Genomic DNA, 21,105 nt, shown 5'->3' on the forward strand with positions numbered 1-21,105 from the left:
TATTTCTAGTTTGTAATCTGAAGTATATTACATAACTGAAATCTTTGTTAAATATTAACTCCTTTTATTGATATAGTTAGATAACTACATATATATACATTTTCAAATCTGGGGTGCCTGGGTGGCTCAGTTGGTTAAGCATCTGACTCTTGATTTTGGCTCAGGTCACGATCTCAGAGCTGTGAGACTGAGCCCCACATCAGGCTCAGAGCTGAGCATAGAGCCTGCTTAGGGTTCTTTCTCTCTCCCTCTCCCTCTGCTTAGGGTTCTTTCTCTCTTCCTCTCCCTCTGCCCTTCTCCCCATCACATGTACTCTTTCTCCCTCTCAAAAATCAATCAATCTTAAAAATCTATTTAAAAAAAAAAAAAAGAGAAAGGACTGAAGGCAATACCAACCTTGTGCATACATTCAAATTCAAGTGATTGATATCATCTTTATTGTCTCTTACAACAACATCTAAATCAAAGGCTTCTTGGTCTTGAAGGGATCTCGGTCTTCTCTGAGAACCCGAATCTTTCACATTATAAATAACATTAAACTGTAACAAATAAATAAGCATAAATAATAAGTTAGTCACAATTATTAGCAATAAATTGCCATCATTACATATTTTAAATATTAGATAATGATTCTTTTTGGGATAAAAGCAACTAGATTTGTAAAAAAAAGAAAAATTAGTTTTACTAGCTAACAAAGTATCATTAACAAATATTATAAAAGTTCATAAGCAATGATCTTAAAAATTGAGAAAATTTTTAGGTAATACTCCAGAACAGGTATAGACCTTCATGATATTCACAGGTATTGTTTTTTTTTTTTTCAAAGAACATAAAATATTCCCATTAGGGAAAAAGTGAAACAATTGCCTATTTCTTTCTTGAAAGCATCCACCAATTTCTAAGCTCTGCTGCCCAACTGGTGTCCTTTTTCACAAACTGAAACCTTAGAAACTCAGGAAGCTAAATCAAAACAAAAATATTTAAGAGCCCTGCCCTGGTTGAACAGAAAACTGTTCAACTGTTCAGTATTATTTTTGGTTGTACAATATTTTTAAAAGATGATAAAATAAATGATGGATTTCAAGACAGTTGGATCTTTTTCAGCAAATACTCTGTGCCTACCACTAGTGAAAGGTGCTGTGGCGACACTGGGCAAATGTGAGGACAAATTTGGATTTTTTGTTTGTTTCCCAAACAGTTCCTAAGATCAGAAGCTTGGAGATATACTCAAAATTTCCTACGCCTGCCTCATGCCAAGTTGAATTGGAATCTATTTCAATTTTGTAACTCTTCCACCTTCATTGACACCAAGGTTCATAAGCTTTACCATTGCTATGAAATGTATTCTCTTACACTTGAATCACACACACACACACACACACACTCACACCTTAGAACTAAACATCTAGTCCCTCTATAGATTTTCACATTTAAAAAAAAAAATCTTCTTTCTAGGGAAGCTTGGGTGGCTGAGTCGGGTAAGCATCCAACTCTTAATTTTGGCTCAGGTCATGATCTCAGGGTCGGGGGATCAAGCCCACACTGGGCTTTGTGCTCAGTGTGGAGTCTACTTGTCTCCTTGCCCTCTGCTCCTCCCCCTGCTTGCACTCTCTATCTCTAAAATGAATAAATCATTAAAAAAACAAATAAATAATAAATCTTCTTTTTAAGTCTTCATCTTTCAGACCTAAGAGTTCTAACTTATTATTCTGCTACACACAGCTCATAGAATCCCTTCATCCCCTTGATCATTCTGGTTATCTCACTCTGGACATTCTCCAACTCTTTCTTAAACTACAATTAAAATTTTAGAATATTCTTGGAGGAGCTGAAGAATGGTTTCATAAAACTGGAGAGATGATCTCTGTTATTTCCATCATCCCCTTTCCCGTGGCATGCAATCATCCTTTAGAGACCAGTGTCATAGGAAACAAACAAGAACTACTAGTTTTGTCCTCTGGGTCATAATTAATATGCATCTATAACTTAGTATTGGGATTAACGTTTGACCCACGAAAAGCTCAACTGCTCTTTTAGAGAACTTTGAAACATCTTGCAGTTTATTTCCAACAGCTTAGCATTTTAGTACTTGAAAGAGGTTAACATTTACTGTAAACCTGAGAGGTTTCTTTCCTTTCTTAGTACATTCCCAGGTGACCAACTATTTAACAATTTGTTTCTCCATTATAAGAAGTGTCTATTGGTATCTACCTTTTGTTTTCTGCATTGTTGATACAGATTTGGAGTAGTGAGCATTCTGACCAGCAGGTACCACATTTACTCCTGTGTTCTTCCAAGCTCAGCTAAGACTCATTTGGCTTCAGTAATTTATCTACATTCAGTTTAATCAAGACTGAATGCCAACCAATTTGGTGATTTAAGTACACATAATTTTTTAATTACATCTAAAATATCCTGTGTATTTACTTTTGGATATTCTGTTTGCTTTAAAAGAAAGCTTGAGAATGAGAATTTTCACATGGCCTCTGTTAGTAAAGATAAATATAAATTATTCACTCTTTTCTCTTTCTATCCTTTTTGTTGAATATGTCCTTTTAATGGTGATCATTTTTACTTGCCTTTTAAAAAACATTTACAACTGTGCTTTGAATATTATACAAATAATCTTAGAATTATTTGGAAGTTTTGAAATTATACCTGGCCATCTATCTGCCCTACTCAGCAAGTATACTTTTTCTTTCAACTAAAACAGTTGTCCTGGTTTTGGGAAAGTACCTTTTCTCTATAATAGCATTTTTTAAAACTTCCTCAGTAAATCTTTCAGGGTTTATTTGATTTGTATACTTTAACCAAGCACATAACCTTTTTTGGTCCTATAACATATTATTTTTGGTTTCCAAAAGGATTGTGTCAAGTCCCTATAATTTTCAATGTATTAAGTAGTATAATAACTATTCCATTCAGGATTTTACATACTACTTCCATTTTATTCTTTTTTAATATAAATTTATTTTTTATTGGTGTTCAATTTGCCAACATATAGAATAACACCCAGTGCTCATCCCATCAAGTGCCCACCTCAGTGCCCATCACCCAGTCACCCCCACCCCCCGCCCACCTCCCCTTCCATCACCCCTAGTTCGTTTCCCAGAGTTAGGAGTCTTTATGTTCTGTCTCCCTTTCTGATATTTCCCACTCATTTTTTCTCCTTTCCCCTTTATTCCCTTCCACTATTTTTTATATTCCCCAAATGAATGAGACCATATAATGTTTGTCCTTCTCTGATTGACTTATTTCACTCAGCATACCCTCCAGTTCCATCCACGTCGAAGCAAATGATGGGTATTTGTCATTTCTAATGGCTGAGTAATATTCCATTGTATACATAAATCACATCTTCTTTATCCATTCTACTGCACCATTAAGGGTAAGTTTTTTTTGGATTTTATTCTTATAGCAAAGCATTGAATGTATCATGCTCTAATTGTTTTATTTACTATTATATAAGATTTTATTTTTTAATTTAAATTCAATTAGCCAACAATTATATAAGATTTTACATTAAAGGGACACATTATCCATCTTCAAGTCAATTCCTTATAATACCATGTTGAACTTTATATTGTTAGATGAATATTAAGAAGTTACAGGCAAAATTTATTGCATTTATTATCAAGCCATAGAGGAAACTGAGATTCCTGAGCTGTATTTTCACAAAAAAGATGGGAGTTCCAACAACTCACATGAATCATATTGGAAGTTAGGAAACTTCAAAAAGCATATAATACTTGAGAAATATTTTTCAGATTATCAATCCATTTGGCTGCTGTCTACTGACTAGAAGTAACATCTCTAATACTTTTTATTAAAGAGTGATTTATCTTACCTAAGTCACAGATATACATCCTTAAGAATTTTATACATTATCTAAGTTACAGATATAGCAGTACCCCAAACAAAAGAATTATCATCACAAGTCATATTGAACTAAACAAAAATAAACATTGTTACATACCTGACAAATAGCAAATCCAAAACCACTTGCGGAAATATTAACTGCAGTTGGCTGTGCCACAGCAAGCTGAATAAAGATAGAAAGTGAACAAGGCTCCATATGAGAACCTTCCAGATAGCACAAGAAATCAGTGTTATCCCTCGCTAGGAGTATAAGCCAACTGTGAAAAGCTCTAAGAATTAATTGTACATGGCCTCACATGTCAGCTATAGGCCAACCAGGTAAGAGAGATGAAGGCAAAGGAAAGGCCCACTCTTCACTCACCCTCATCTCTACCCTTTGAAGAGGTGATAGGGCTGCCTGCCCTTCAATAGGTGCTGAAGCAAGAGATACAAGAAACAAAAATCATCTCACTCCTCCAATCTCCCTTGGTCAGCACCTAATCCTCTGGCCCTCCTGGAACACAGTGGTGCATGATCACTGTACTTTAGTTAACACTACTCCTTTTTCTTTCACCATCAACCCTCTTCCTCAGTTTCCAGCCTTGAAGTTATCACTTTCATCCATTATTCTCAGCTTCCCACCAGGTTAACCACAGGAATAAAGTTAGGGTCTATGATATGCCTTTATCCTATTTCAAAGTAAGAATCCTACTATTGATTCTATCAATCTCCTAAGAGGACATGCGGTACAGCTGGAAAGAATATGGTCTGAAATCATGGGTTCAAATCTTAGCTTTACTGTTAGTAGCAACATGATCTTGATTAAGTTACTTAACCTCTCTCAACCTGTTTTATCATGTGTATGGGAGGGATCAAAGTACTTACTTTCTTAGTGTTGGTTTGAGAAGCAAATGCAATAGCACATGTAAAGAAATCTGGCACAATGCCTGCAAAGAATAGGAACTCAGCAGGTGTTCATTCCTTTCCCAACATGATAGAGCCCATATTTTCTCCTTTTCAAAATCTTTCCAAAGTTCTTATCCCTTCCTTTCTTCCCCAGCTCAGCAAATTCAACCAAAGGAGTGTACTCCTTCCTCCCAGTCTCTTTACAGAGCTCTAGAGACAAGTTTTTGTTGAAGTCAATAGAATGGAAATAAAATAGCATTCCAGCATAAGGAATCACCTGTATTTAATTTTAAATAACCACCCCCTTGTCCACACCTCTGCCGTCTGGAGGAGAAAGCGGTTCTGTGCGTCAATCCGAAACTTTACAGGACTTGGTGAACTGGGCCCCATCACAGTCACTTGGATGTTTGTCCTTTCTGTGTTCATTAGGGCTACAAATTCAGATAGGGCCTTCAAGGCTATGATAGTGTCCTATAGAGGAAAGAAAAGCATGTGTGCATATAAGTATATGTCAAGGTCACCAAAGAGTAAAGGTAGCAATGTTTAGGACACCCACAATGCATTCATTCACCTTCCTTGGGGGTGCAGCTCTCCTTTATTCATTTTTTAATGTTCTTGACCTACAGTACAGGAGAGGTTTGGAAGGTATCTACTGACTAAAACTGAATATCTAAAAAAAAAAAAAAGAAAAAGAAAAAAGAAAAAAAACTGAATATCTACTATATTGGTTACCACATATGAAAGATGGCCCATATAGATGGGGAACTCATTTATTTTGTATACATATCACATATGATGTTTACATCTGTGATGAGAAAAAGATTAAAATTGGCAATTTAGACCTTTGACTTAAGGTACTAAATTTTTAAATTGCCAATTTTATGAAGTCATGAGAAAAGCAACCACTTCCTTCTTTTAAAAACATACATATATGTTTAAACTATTATTTAGTTTAAAAAAGGAAAACCTACCATCACTCACCTGAGTAGATGCAAAACCTCCCAAACTATTTCTTTGCCTGCTTAGCCACCTCATAATCGGGATTCCCTCAGAAACCCGATACTGCAGGAAGTGTGAAAGCAGTGCATAGGCTGCAACTTCAATATCCAGGGAACGTGGTTGCCAGGATTCAGAAAGTTTAGACTCTGATGACACCCAGAATTGCATGCCTTCTGCAGGAGACAAGTAATAATAGTTTGATGAATGGAGCAAAAATTACATTTTATACCATTAAATATTCCTACACTGGTCCAAGTCCTACTTGACTGGCATAAATATATATAGAGAGAGAGACATATGTCTATATATTTATGCCATGCAAATATATGGGTATTCACAAACACAGACACACATGTTGTAAACATGTACTTATAGGTCACTTTCTAAACTATTACAACTTGGAAATTTTCATCTTTTTCCTCATTTTGAGGATGTTTTGATAAAAATAATTTCCCAAGAGAAATTCCACATGTTTGGCTTGAGACTAAACAGCTATAAATAAAAGAGAAACATACTATACTCCAGAAGATAATGTACATAAGTTTTCTGACTAGGCCATCCCAAGAAATATTTTAGGACACATTAGAAAGAACCCTGTTCTGGGAATTTGCCATTAGCCAGCTCTAATATTCCCAGAAACCTCTCCTTTTTTTCATTATCTGAAATTTGGTGTTATAAATTCAAAATCCAAGCCCCCAAGAAAAAAATGAAGGACCCTAGCCAATTCAACAATCTTCCTAGAGATATTCCTGCTACCCTCAGAGGAACCTCTTACTTGGCGCCCCCTCCCCCGTCTCAAATATTACTCTTTAGATGATGATCACACTCAGGTGGAATGTGAAATAACTACCACTTAGACAAGCAGAGAAGAAATGTCAAGACCTACAGTCTCCATGCAACAATCTAGTCCCCAACACTGCAACAGGCACTAAAGATAATAAGAATTCAGTCTAAGTTACTGTTAACAATAATGCAATATTTTTTATAGTCTTCGAAATCTCGAAGCACTTTCAACAATTATCCCTTCTTGAATTAACGGGGCTTCGAATTGGTGAACATTACCTAAAGTTACCTCTCCCCACTCATCCCCATATCTGTCTGTCTGTCTCTCTCTCCCTCTCACACATACAGACACACACACACACACACCCCTACCTGGATCCCTGAGGCCATTTGGGAAGTAGCAACACCTGTACTTTTAATCCTGTTGTAGCCCATTAAAAAAAAAAAAAAGTCATCCAACTCACTAACAGCATTTTCTGGCATTTGCATTTCTATTAATTACCATTTTGCTGGGTATTATTCACATTTTATAGTCAGGAAAACTGAACTTCACAAAAGTAGTATAACTAGAATTTGAACCCAAGTCTCTCCACAACCCAATGTCCTAAAATAACCACTCAAAGCCACCAAACCAGAAATGGAATCAGACAACTCAAAAGGTAACTGACATACAGGACATATCTAAAAGAAGGAAATACCCAGGCCCTGAAATTCTTTATAAAATGCAAGAACAGAAGCAGCCATGTCAGACCTCTCTGACTCATCTGTATTTCATTTACCATCCCATTTAGAAGAGGTAAATGAAAAAAAAAGAAGAAGAAAGAGGTAAATGTTGTCATCTTCATATCTGGCTTACAAAACTTTCTCACATAACTCGTATATTTCATAATGCATAGCAGTCTAATAATCTCAAATGACCCCATGCATTACCTTCTTGTTCTGCTCTCCAAGTCAGCATATTCAACGCTTCCTTGGCTTTAGGGCTCCCCACGGATGACAGTGCATATGTTATAAGAGCTAGAGTATAATTGTCTGAAATTCCTCTATTAAATTCAGACTCCAAAAAGTTGATAGACTCTTGCACATCAATATTAGGCTTGGGAAAAAAAAACATATATTTTACTATTCAAAATAACCCATTACCACACATTTAAACAAAAAGTATTTTCAAACATTCATTCAAAAAATAATTTCAGTGTCTGTTTAAGCACCTTTGTCCTAGGCAATGGAATCAATGATGATCACAGACATTTTAAGATTTGCTATTCATTTTAAAAATAACACTGCTTTGAAAGAGAAATAAAAGAATCATATCTATTTACAAATGCACCAAAAATAAGAAAATACCTAGGAATAAACCCCCAAAGAGATGAAGGACCTATACTCTAAAATCTACAAAATGCTGACAAAAAAAATTGAAGCAACACAAAGAAGCAGAAAGACATTCCATACTCATGGATTGAAAGAACAAATATTGTTAAAATGTCTATACTTCCCAAAGCAATCCACACATTTAGTGGAATCTCTATCAAAATATCACCAGCATTTTTCACAAAGCTAAAAAACAATCCTAAAATATGTATGGAACCACAAAAGACCCCAAACAGCCAAAGCAATCTTGAAAAACAAAAGCACAGCTAGAGGCATCACAATTCCAGACTTCTAGTTATATTACAAAACTGTAGTCATCAAAACAGTATAGTAAGGGCACAAAAATAGACACATACATCAACAGAATGGAATACATATCTCAGAAATGAACCAACTATGAGTCAGTTAATCTTCAACAAAGCAGTAAAGAATATCCAATGAGAAAAAGACAATCTCTTCAACAAATGGCATTGGGAAAACTGGACAGCTACATGCAAAAGAATGAAACTGGACCACTTTCTTACACCACACACAAAAATAAATTCAAAATTGATTAAAGACCTAAATGTGACACCTGAAGCCATAAAAATCCTAGAAGAAAACATAGTAGCCTCTTCGACATCAGCCAGAGCAACTTCTTTCTAGATAGGTTTCCTGAGACAAGGGAAACAAAAAGAAATATAAACTACTGGGACTACATCAAAATAAAAAGCTTCTTGTATGCCAAGGAAACAATCAACAAAACTAAAAGACAACCAACAAAATGGGAGAAGATATTTGCAAGTGACATATCTGATAAAGGATTAGTATCCAAAATATATAAAGAACTGATATAATTCAACACCCAAAAAACAAATAATCCCATTAAAAATGGGCAGAAGAGGGGCACCTGGCTGGCTTGGTCATGGAACATAAACTCCTGGATGGCTCAGTTGACTGAGCATCCAGCTCTTGATTTCAGCCCGGGTCATGATTTTGGCATAGGGTTCTGTGTTCAGTGGGGATTCTTGAGGATTCTCTCCCTTTCCCTATTCCTCTCCTTGCTTGCATACTCTCACTCAAATAAATAAATAAATCTTTAAAAAAAAATAGGCAGAAGATACTGCTCCAAAGAAGACATTCAGGTGGCCAATAAACATATGAAAAAGTGATCATCACTAATCATCAAGGAAAAGCAAATCAAAACTACAATGAGATATCACCTCACACCTGGCTAAAATCAACAACACAAGAAATAACAGGTGTTGGTGAGGATGTGAAGAAAGGAGAACTCTCTTGTACTGTTGGTGGGAATGCAAACTGATACAGTCACTCTGGAAAACAGTATAGATGTTCCTCAGAATATTAAAAATAGAGCTACCCTGTAATCCAACAACTGCACTAAGAATACAGAAATATTAATTCAAAAGGATACATGCACTCTGATGTTTAGAGATGCATTGTCTACAATAGCCTAGATATGGAAGTAGCCCAAGTGTCCATAAACCGATGAATGGATAAAGAAGATGTATATGTGTGCATGTGTACAAAATGTAATACTACCCAGCCACAAAATAGAATGGAGTCTTGCCATTTACAACGACATGGATGGAGCTAGAAAATATAATGCTAAGTGAAGTAAGTTAGTCAGAGAAAGACAAATACCTATGATTTCACTCATATGTGGAATTTAAGAAGTAAAACAAATGAATAAAGGGGGGAAAAAAGAGAGGCAAACCAAAAATCAGACTCTTCACTATAGAGAACAAACTGATGGTTACCAGAGGGGAGGAGGGAGAGAGATGGGTGAAATAGAGGATGGGGATTAAGACGTACACTTGTAATGAGCACTAGGTGCTGTATGGAAGTGCAGAATTACTATATTGTACACCTGAAACTAGTATTACACTGTATGTTAACTACATGAAATTTAAGTAAATACAAAGAAAGAAAAGGAAAGATTCAAAAAAAAAAAAAAGAAAGAAAGAAACACTACTTTTCAGTTTCTGAGTAAATAGGCACCATTCCCTAGAAGGTATAAGAAATAAAAAGAATTTTTGTCAGGGTTTCTACCATCGATTATCATGAACTCAGATGACAGCAAAAAACACAGCTTTTTTACTCATATCTGATCTTAGGTGTTGAAGCTCTACGCTCAGGGAAAAGGTATATTTACATGTGCCTAGTACTGGACTAGCGAAATAGTATGAGTTTACTAGTAGGAGCTTACTATCAAGAATGGCTGTTTTCAATCATGTGAAATGCAGTTGCCATTAAACCAGTAAAGGCATCAATCACTGAGACAGTTCTGGAGCAAAATCAAACTTATTAGCATAACTTCCCATGCATACTCATTCTCATCCAGATGTCCATGCCCATTTAACATGATTTTTAGAGAGTGGGTATACTTTGTACTAAATTAGCAGATGTTGTAATTGCTCCAGGATATTTTAGAAACAAACAAAAATCCTTCACCACCTGAATGTACTAGAATTCATTCCCAAATTCTGAAGAATTTTTAGTCCCCTAAGAAGTTAGCCTTTCCAATGATAAAATATGTATTAATTTATCTTACCAATAGCAAGTACAATAGCATTTATATTAGAAAGCATTCTTAGTTATTCTGAAAGAGTGGGTTCATATTTTCATTATCAGATTTAAGAATATGGTCACAAATGCAAAGCAAAAAGATGCCCAAATTCAGATCTCCAACGTGATGTAAAATTGCAAAACTCTTTAAAGTCTCCAGACACATTCTTGACCTATCAAGATCTACCTTCCTTGTTATTTCCCACCCATCATTTATTAAATTAAAGATTAAATACCTGATACTTTTTATATCCCAGGAGAGAAGTCACAATATAAGCTGTAAGCGTTACTGGACTTTTATTGCCACCTTGAAGCTCACTATGGATCACTCTTCCTGGCTCCCAAAATTCACCGTTGGATTTCTGACGTCCTTTGAGCCAAGTATATGTTCTGTGTAATACATTCTGATCAATATCTATGTAAGGATCAGCTTCAAGGAAACATCTTAACACAAAGGCTGACAACCTAGGTGAAAAAGTAGAAAAGTTGCATAAAATACACATTATAAGTCCTCTAAGTAACACTGAGCAAGAAAACAACAATAACAACATTTTTTCTCTACCACAAGATTCACAGAAGGATAATCCCTGAAGAAGGAACAAAGGGAAGAAAGGCAACAAAGAGACAACATAAACATCTCAGTCTTGCTGGTAGACACAGTTTCCACTTGAGCGTGGCCAAGAAATTCCAGGTCAACTCCCAAAATACCAGATTTGGGAAGACTTAGAAATCATCTAATCTCCTACACACACTATTTTATAGGTTGAGAATTCGACACTCTAGGAGAATTAAATTGTCCAACGTTATCATCATTGGACTGTTCTAGGTATTTACCAAGGAATATCCCATTATATACTTTGCTCAGCCCTAAACCCATGGATGAAGTATATATAGTTCACAGTCAATCTGTAGTACTTTTAACTAGAGAAAATGGATATTTTCTCTCCTATAGGACAGGAGTCAGAAAATTACAGCCTATGAACCAAATCTGTCTGAGCCAAATCTGATCCAATCCATCCCAGAGTCTATTTACATATGCCTCCCTTCTACCACCCTCCCCTTGAGAATGTTTTTTAAAAGAAGAAGGAAAGAGAAGGGGAAGGGAGGGGAGAAAAAACAACATGCAACGGAGACTCAATGTGGCCTGCAGTGCCTAACATATTTACTATCTGAGCCTTTACAGAAAGAACTTGCCAAAGCCTGCTACAGAACAATAAATATTTATGTGAAAAGATCATCAAACAATAAAACACAGAAACCTTTCTATTTATGGATCTATATTCTGACACAGGCCAAAAGAAAATTTGAAGCAGATATGGTTCCCCCCTATGAAATGTTTAGGTGTGATAAATCTTAATATTCAGTAATATCTGATCCTCTTTTACTTCTTGGCCCTTTTGAAGTCAAGCACAGCCATGTGACCAGCTCTGATAATGATAAAGTCAGAAGTAATGTTGTACCCAGGCAAAAGTACCTAATGACCAGTGTTGGATACTCCAGCCTTCTGTTTCCAGGCTGGAGCCGACCTAGAGATTCCTTGGGGAGATGGTGGCAGCTGAGCAAAGACTATAGAGCCCCCTGCTGACCCACAGTGGAAATGCAGCACAAGCAAGAAAGAAGCTCTTGTTAATTAAGCTACTAAGATTTTAGGGGGTTGTTGTTACCATAGCATGCATGTCTAACCTGACTGTTACAGCTAATCAATCTTCTTCTGGGTGAAATGTAGAATTGACAATAGTGCAAGGAGAGAAAATAATTATCCAAAATCAGCCACAGAAAGATTCCATTCTGGAGGAGATCTGGATTCTTATTACTTAATTCCATCACTGTTTTTCACAAAAAAATAATCTTAAAGAAACTATGTTGACTATGTTAATACAAAATTTGTATTGATCATGTCCGATTAAGAAATGAACTATGTCGAGGTGCCTGGGTGGCTCAGTCGGTTAAACAATGGACTCCTGATCTCAAGATCATGAGATTGAGCCCCATCAATTCACATTAGGTATGGAGCCTGCTTAAGATTCACTTTCTCCCTCTCCCTCTGTTTCTCACTCTCCTCCCCTGCTCACATGCTCCCTCTCTCTCTCTCTCTAAAAACAAAACAAAACCAAACTATGTCACAATCAATATCTCTAGCCAGTTTTTCTTGTCAACTGCACCATCATCATAAAGTACTTTTATTACTTTTCACACACAAAAAAAGGATTTATGACTTCTTTTCTCAATAAAAATATTTTACTTATTAATGTGTTAAAACTGTATGTAAAAAGGAAAATCTCTTTTAAAACCAGGCTACAGGAAAAGCAACCTACACTATACACTGTAGGAACACATCTGTACATTTCATGGCCATTTTGACCTAATGAGAGCTCATACATGACAGACTTGTTCTGTTAGTAAAAACACTTACCAAATGGGAGCCCTTGTGTAGCACAGTTGGAGAAACATCTAATGCTGGATGTCAGCTCAGGTCATGATCTCAGGATCTTGAGATCAAGCCTCCAGTCAGGCTCTGAGCTCAGTGAGGAGTCTGCTAGTTTCTCTTTCCTTCTCCCAATGCCCCTCCCTGCACTCACTCACACTCTCTCACTCAAATAAATAAATAAATCTTTAAAAACAAACAAACGTACTTACCAAGTGCTCCCAGAAGGATCATCATTCCCAAAAGCACTGAAAGAGCCATCTTCCCTCTGATAGAGAAGTTCTCTCTGGTAACCTGAAGACATAAAAGTAGATAACGTAATCACACTTGAAATGAATGAAAGTTTCTAATCATGACTTCATACTGAGGAAACATGAACAGAGAATGGAAGATACCAAATCAACAACTAATATTAAATACTTTCTGTGTTAAGTGCTGTGAGAGACAAAATATCAAGACTTTTCAAGCAGAATTTGCAATATAAGAACTGTAATAGCTTCAAATTAAATTCAGAAGAATATTACAACAGAGACAACAATTCTAGCCAGTTAAAAGGAAGCAAACTAGTCCAGCTCAATTTCAGCTGAGGTCATGATCTTAGAGTTGTGAGATGAAGCCCAGGTTGAGCTCCACACTCAGTGCAGAGTCTGCTTAAGAGTCTCTCTTCCTGTGCCCCTCCCCCAACACGCATGCAGTCTAAATAAATAAATAAATAAAATCTTTAAAAGCAAGCAAACTAAAGGCCAAGATTTATTTAACTCTAATGTTAACTACAACAGTTTCCATGCTTAATCATCTAAAATTATTTGCTACCTAAGAAAAGTACTATCTAAACTATCATAAATAAGGTTCAGGGCTAAAAGGAAAAGTAAAAATACTTCCTATTTTTAGGCCAACAACAGAAGGGGAAAATAGCTAAATAATCTAAGACAATTGCTTTAAAATTTTTTGGCCATAGATCAACTGGCCTACCCACCACATCAACTCCATATTCTCACTAAAAAAAAAAAAGAAAAAAGAACCCAGCAGTGGTAATGAAGTCTTACTATAGAAGAAAATTGAGAAGGGGGTTAAGGCTCATATAGCTGCTTTAATAAAAGCAGATGTTTCACATTCACAAATAAATGGTTGCAAATAAGACAGATGTTTCATATTCGGAAAGCAATGCATGCAGTCTCAAAGACCAATGACCAAAAAATCACAGGCCAAACACTAAAAGATTCACCAAACAACCCACAACAAACTAAGTTGCTAAAAATGAAAGTAAAATAGCAATAATTTATCATTAGAAAGCAAGCATAAGCAGGAGCCAAAAATATGTCCAACTCAAGGCATTATCAATGATTCTCTGATAACCAAGAACTCTTGCTGTAAATTACCGGACTCTACTATAGGCAGGTGATATCACACAGTATGAACTTTGCAGCATGGTCACATAGAACCTGGAAACCATAAGCATTTATAAAATGTTTAATTCAATCCCTAGTAAACTCTAGTAACAAAAAAAAGTTTAATCTATAAATACTACATTTTAGAAGCATCAATAACTATAAGTAATTATTCATATTTAACTAACATAACATGAGCATTAATGGTTTAAAATTACAGTTAATCTGCTCTTGCCATGTCCCAAACTTTCCTCCTTGAGCCCTTCCCCAGAAACCCCAGATCTGAGCATCTGATTTAAGCAACAATAAGACAAAGTATGTAAAAAACAAGACTCTGTTTCATGGTGATCTTTAAGACCTATAGTAAAAGAAATATAAACAACATTTTGGTAATGTCAGAATTTCTCTTTAAAGAATGGGGCTAGAATCTTGATATTTGAAACTGAAATATTAAGGCATAATAATTAAATATCCGATCTTGATCCAACACTATGTCTTAGGAACTGTTCGAAGCCCTTTCAGGTATGAACTTAGGTAATTTTCACAACTCTATGATGTAGATGCTATTTAGAGACAGTATCTTCAGAGATGAGGACACTGGTACTCAGAGCACACCAAGTGCAAGGTCATGCAGCCGGGAGGTATTGAAGCCAGAAACTAGCCAAGGTCTATGTCCCCAAAGCTGCTGTTTCCTGCTAACTCACAGAGCTTTTTCAGTGATTAATGTATGAAAAGTCCTCAGCACTGCACCTATTTTATACGGCAAGCCCTCAATAAACAAGAAGTATCACTCCATACCAAGGACATAGGAAAAGGCTTTCTAACACCCAATTTTTTTAAAAAAATATGTACTAAATAGGACCACAAAAAAATTCTTTAAACTTTTCCATGGCAAAACACACTATTGGCAAAGTTAAAAGATGATAAGTTAGAAGAATATATGTGCTACACACAGATAAGTGGCTAATGTCCCTAATATTAACATAAAAATTATATAATAAATTATATATATCCTTATGTATTATTACTGCATACCTATACATATATAAAGTACCTTTTAAGTACTTTTAAGTTTAAAGAAAAAGAGTAAATTCCTACAAAAAAAGAAAATGGACAAAAGACAAGAACAATTTCACAAAAAAAGCAAAGAGAGATGAACTTCAATATGTGGGAAAATGTTCAACTTCATCATAAGTGCAATCCAAATTAAATACCATTTCCCTGAACTAGGGGTGGTGGAAGAGGAGGAGGGCGGGGGGTGGGGGTGAATGGGTGACAGGCACTGAGGGGGGCACTTGACAGGATGAGCACTGGGTGTTATTCTGTATGTTGGCAAATTGAACACCAATAAAAAATAAATTATTATTAAAAAATAAATAGATAAATACCATTTCTCACCCATCCTATTAGCAAAGATTCAAAAGTCTGGCCACTCATTCTGTTGGGAAGGCTGTAAGGAAACCAATATCTTGTTCACTGCTACAGGGAACTCAGAATGGTACAACTGCTATAGGGGAGTGTTACACCTTTTGACCCAATAATCCCTCTTCTTAGATTATACCCTTAAGATATACCTTCAACAATACAAAAAATATGTATGCAGAAAATTATTCATTGCATTATTTGTAATTGCAAAAATACTGGAACTACCTAAATGCCCCCTAACTGGAGATTGCTTGAGTAAACTCAAACTGTAGCACATACACACAGTAGAGTCTATGCAATTGTGAAAAAAGATGAGAAATAGCTCTCTGAACTCATACAGGTTGATTTCCTGGATGCACGGTTAAGTGGAGAAGTATAGTACGCTACCTTTTGTGTAAGAAAAAGAGGAAATAAGAAAACATATATGCATATGTTAATTTCTGCAGAAAGAGAGAGCGAGAAAGAAACTAGAAACTAATGAAGTTACCCACAAGGGGCTGGGAGAAGGGATACAAGAGGGAGAGATACCCCTTTTAGAGTATGTTGGACTTTTGGAAGCATACTAATGTTCTACATATTCAAAAAAGAAAACAAACAAGAATAGGGAAAAAAATGATAGGCATTATTAACACTAGTTCACTCCAACATGTTTGAGTTTTCCAAATCTTGAAAAAAACACAGCATATAATCTCTTCCTTTTTCAGAGGCAGTAAGGGTTCACAGAAAAGCAGAAAAACTTTCTAGTGTTTACAAAGGAAATTAGCAAAAGAATCCAAGACATTCTTCAATTTCCAATTCAGGACTAAATCCACCAGATAGCAGAGTTTATTTATTTTTTTTTTTTAATTTTTTTTTATTTATTTATGATAGTCATCACAGAGAGAGAGAGAGAGAGAGGCAGAGACATAAGTAGGCTCCATGCACCGGGAGCCCGACATGGGATCCGATCCCGGGTCTCCAGGATCGCGCCCTGGGCCAAAGGCAGGTGCTAAACCGCTGCGCCACCCAGGGATCCCCAGATAGCAGAGTTTAACTGTGAACTCAATCTGACAGAGGAAGGAAAGAGAGAGGAAGGCAAGAGAGAGAGGAGAGGAGGAGAGGGGACACTAGGGCTGGAGAGGAGAGGAAAAAGAAGAAAAGAAAGCTTTCAGGACCCACCATCACTACAGGAAACATCTCTGTGAGAAGGACCAGCTTCTAAAGAGAGGACCATGTGCCTCCAAGCCCCTAAGTCACGTCAACAACTGCAGTTCCAAGTATGAGTTATTGTAAAACCAGAGAGATGAGATCATGCAGATGAGATCAGTGCTTATGGAAATTACCCCTCAGGTGGCTGACCTCCAACAGTCCCCATTTTAATATCAACAACTCGCACCATTCCTCTACAGTGCAGCCAGCCCAGAGGAGGCGGAGGACTCGCAGACAATCTCCAATTGCAGAGTGCATTTCTTGAGCTGGCTTAGATGACACTGAGACTCCAAACTTCCAGCTCTGCTCCCATAGCAGAACAAAGGAAAGAATCAGAACCTAGAGAGAGGAACTAATATGACTCTTCTAATAGGAATATCCTGTGAAGTTTCCTTCCTCACCTTAAATCAGCCATGCATCCTTAGAGAATCCTCAACTGCTTCCCTTGCAAATCAACCATGCCACAAGCAGTAAAGGACATTGTTGACTCAGCTGTGATGTTCACTATTAATACAATTCAACATTCAAGCATAGTCACCTCAGTTGGAGACTTTTCGTAATAGATGAAAAAGGCAAAAATATGGTTTTCTCCAAAAGCTTATGAGGAAATAAGAGAATTGCCCCAAGGTCATAGTTTCAAGAATAGCTCTTGAGTTAGAAAGCAATAGTAAATAGGAATTAACAGACACTTCTTTATATTAGAATACAGAAGAAGTCAAGAGGGTGATAGGATAATGACCATGAACTATTGTTTATAAAGGGTCAGATAAGCTACACACTTACTGGGTTACGAATTTTCTTTGGAATAGCCATAAATGTAAAATATTTACAATTTATTATAATAAAGATGAAAATACTGTTCATAGAAATATATAGAAAAAAAGATAATTTCACTTGGTATACCTCAAGTATCAAAATTACATATAAATAAAAGAAGTAAAATCAGCTCATTGTGACTCTGTCACTCACTTCCTCTGGTAAAAAGCTGATAAAAATATTTTCTGTGCTAAGAGAAAAGTAATCATCACCAATGTCCTTACTCTGTATGATATGGAATATGGGAAATAAGAACTTCCCTGGGTTTTTAGGTTTTCAGCAATTTCACTATTGCCTGTAGCCATTCTTGCAAGGACCAGAGCAGCATAAGAATTCTAAGACCTATTTTTCCTGTTTTTTATTTCAATGGAAAAAATATATATAATGTATTCAACTAGGCTTGGTCTGAGTCTCATTTGAAAAATGGAGCCCCGGGTTCCATTTTTAAATATTTGAGGAAAACAAGTGATTTAAATCTCTAATTAACAGGATTTCCAGTCCTTACCCAAAACAGTTTTCAATTTACAATTCTATTTTTCTTTTTGACAGCAAAAGAAACTTCATTCAATGATGTAGCTGTTGTTTTGACCAAAAAAACAATGGGTTAGGTTACAAGGCTCCTGGGCCAAGCATGATTTAAGTAAAACAATGCGCTGTTCATAAATGACATTTAAATAATATAATCATGACTCATGCCAAAGCCACTTTAATTTCTTAAAAAATAAAAACAACTACAGTATATTTAGAGGACTTTGGCAAATGTGATGGCAAGAGAAAAAACAAAGTCTCTGAAATAAGACACTGATTTCATAATGAAAATCATTATACCAAGAAGCTATTGTCCACAACTTTGAAATACAATTCAGTTCAGCATGTGAAATGATGTATTTGGGGAAGCTCCATTGTGTCGGTTGCCATCAATCACTTCACCAGCTCAAAAGGTGAGCTGAAGCCACTGGCTCCATTTCTTAGCTTATAAGAACACGCCAAGGCCAGGTAAACCTTTAATGTTTGGAAACAATTGCTGCATTGTGGAAGTACTTAAGAGATGTTGTGGGCCCAATCTCTGCATTAGGATAAGGAACCTAAGGCCCAAAGAAATTAATATTGACAGTAACTCATTCATCCAGTCTGTATTTATGGTGGTGCTTATGTAGTGATACAATAGTGCAAAGATTAAACATAGTCTCCACTGTCATGGAGCTTACATTCTATGCAGGAGACACACAGATAATAGGCAAAAGAAATCATTTTAAATAATGTTGAGTGTGGTGAAGAAAATGAAATGAAGTTATATAAATGAGAGCTCCTAAATGCAAAGGGAAGGCCACTCCAAGGGAAACACTACCTAAATGACGAGAAGGAGCCAGCCATGGGAGGATTCCAGGAGAAGGAAGAGCAAGCTTAAAGCCCTGAAGCACCATGGAGCAGGGAGGGCTCCAGATGGAGCCGAGGGGTTGCCAAGATGGGGCAGCCTCAGATTCACCACCAGAGAACCCATTAGAGAATTTTAAGCAAGGAAGTGATGTGACTTTAACATTTTCAAAAGATCCCTTTTATTATATGTGGAACCTGTATTGAAGGACATAGAAGCAAAGAGATTTTCTAAAAGGAAGCCACTGGCATTGTCCAGGTGAGCACTGATGCTGTCTGAGTGGAAGGATTTGCCGTGGGATGGAGAGAGCAGAAGAACTTCACATTTGGTTTTTAGGCAGCTGGACAGGGTTTACTTGCTGACTATGAACCCTAACTCCCCAGTCAGATGCAACCAACTGTATACTACAGCTAACAATTATTGGGCACTGACTATGTTAAAGTGCTAAAATATCTTATTTAATCTTCAAAACAGCCCCCATGAAGTGGGTACTTTATTATCCCTATCTTACAGGTGGGAAAACATGGCTCGGGAAAACCAGCGTAGGCGGCAGGATTCCGAGCCCTGGTGTGACAGCCTCCACAGCTGGCGCCGTAACCAGTGAACCCTCCTGTCCCCAAGGTGGAGCTTGCCTCCTTCACAGCAGTAGCGTTGTTTATGGCTATGGTACCTTGGAAAACTACGTGGCCTTTAGAGAATGATGTTTTCTCTGCCCTCTGGCCCTCTGCACCTTCTAACAACCAGCAAGTGTGAGGAAGGGAGAAGCATCAAGGAAAAGCAGCCACCCAAAGGGTGGCTTTGAAATAACTGCAGGTTGGCCCTCTTAACCTGGCTGGGGCTGGCCTGAGGGACCAGCACTCCTTTCGGAAAACCAACAGATACCAAGGATTTGGGGAGTTCATTTTTTAGGACCTCTGCTAACCCAGAGCAAGGTATCTAAAGCACAACTGAAATTATCTTTAAGGGATGATTTTATCATTTTATCATTCCTTAAATGGTTCAAACTATAAAACTGATCCTCTTTTTTTTAAAGCATTAATATTTGACTAGCTAACATTACCATCCATAAAGCATATAAAATATGGAATTATGTGGCATTTTCAACAATATTTTATCTTATTTTATTAAATTATCCCAAAGAATGTGTATCAGACTATAAATCAACAGTCTAGTCCCTATGTACCTACTTCTACATGAAGCCAGTCACACTGCATTCTGAATATAAGATAGAATTTTGTTTACAAAAGGTACAGCGTTAAATTATGACAATCCCAAATACTTTTCCATCTCCTTAAATATGTGTTATGGCACATAACCATTATGGCATGGTTATAAACATAACCATTATGGTAACCATTATGGCAATGTGTAAAATCTCATTTTTCTGCTTAGCACGGCACACACTGTACCACAGACAGCACTTGGTACCACGTCTTAAACCTAATTATAATAGAATTTGAAAAAAAGCAGCTCTTGTATTTACATGTTTAAATATGACTGATTCACAAATATATGTATGAAGGAGGATGATTTTAAATGGGCAGCTCTGTATGGAAAGTACCAATTGCTAAATCTTCGAGAATTTCCTGAAGACCTAACCACATCCCAGGCCTATGGGCCTGGCTCTAATCTGAGTGGAAAATACACCACTATCTCCTTCATCACAGCAGTACTCAGTTCATACCCAACTCTGATTCCAAGCCCTGGTCTCCCTGTTTGTCCTCTCATGCAGCACATGGTTTCTGACTCACAACCCCCTTCCTCCCTCTCAGCCCTGGTCTGTACCAGCCTACCCCAGGGAGAGTTTTGGATACCAATCAGCTCATCCTCCAGGATCTCACATTTTATAGCTTACTCTGGTCTAACTGGACACTGCAGATTCTAACCTTTGCTGTCTCCTTCCCTATAGGAGCCTATGTAATGTCCTTACTATTGTATCAGAAGCCTCCTGAGACCTCTTGCACATTAGCCACACTCAAACATCTTGGCCAATTCCTAGACCT

The 21,105-nt window shown here is 36.8% G+C and overlaps 1 protein-coding gene across 4 annotated transcripts in view; it reads right to left on the reverse strand.

Annotated features, from left to right (window-relative positions):
* CD109 (CD109 molecule) overlaps window positions 1-21,105 on the reverse strand; it is a 137,068-nt gene that overhangs the window by 12,207 nt on the left and 103,756 nt on the right. For 3 of the 4 annotated variants that reach the window (XM_077903370.1, XM_077903368.1, XM_077903369.1), the window contains 7 exons: window positions 13,123-13,204; window positions 10,722-10,950; window positions 7,477-7,642; window positions 5,746-5,936; window positions 5,080-5,235; window positions 3,977-4,042; window positions 397-539 (listed from right to left, as the gene is read on the reverse strand). In XM_077903370.1, the coding sequence (XP_077759496.1) occupies window positions 397-539; window positions 3,977-4,042; window positions 5,080-5,235; window positions 5,746-5,936; window positions 7,477-7,642; window positions 10,722-10,950; window positions 13,123-13,204 (1,033 nt within the window). Of the gene's footprint in view, window positions 1-396; window positions 540-3,976; window positions 4,043-4,743; window positions 4,806-5,079; window positions 5,236-5,745; window positions 5,937-7,476; window positions 7,643-10,721; window positions 10,951-13,122; window positions 13,205-21,105 lie in introns of all 4 variants that reach the window. The other variant, XR_013383207.1, reaches the window with a different exon arrangement.

Source organism: Canis aureus, chromosome 7, assembly GCF_053574225.1.
Source record: "Canis aureus isolate CA01 chromosome 7, VMU_Caureus_v.1.0, whole genome shotgun sequence".
Lineage (NCBI taxonomy): Eukaryota > Metazoa > Chordata > Mammalia > Carnivora > Canidae > Canis > Canis aureus.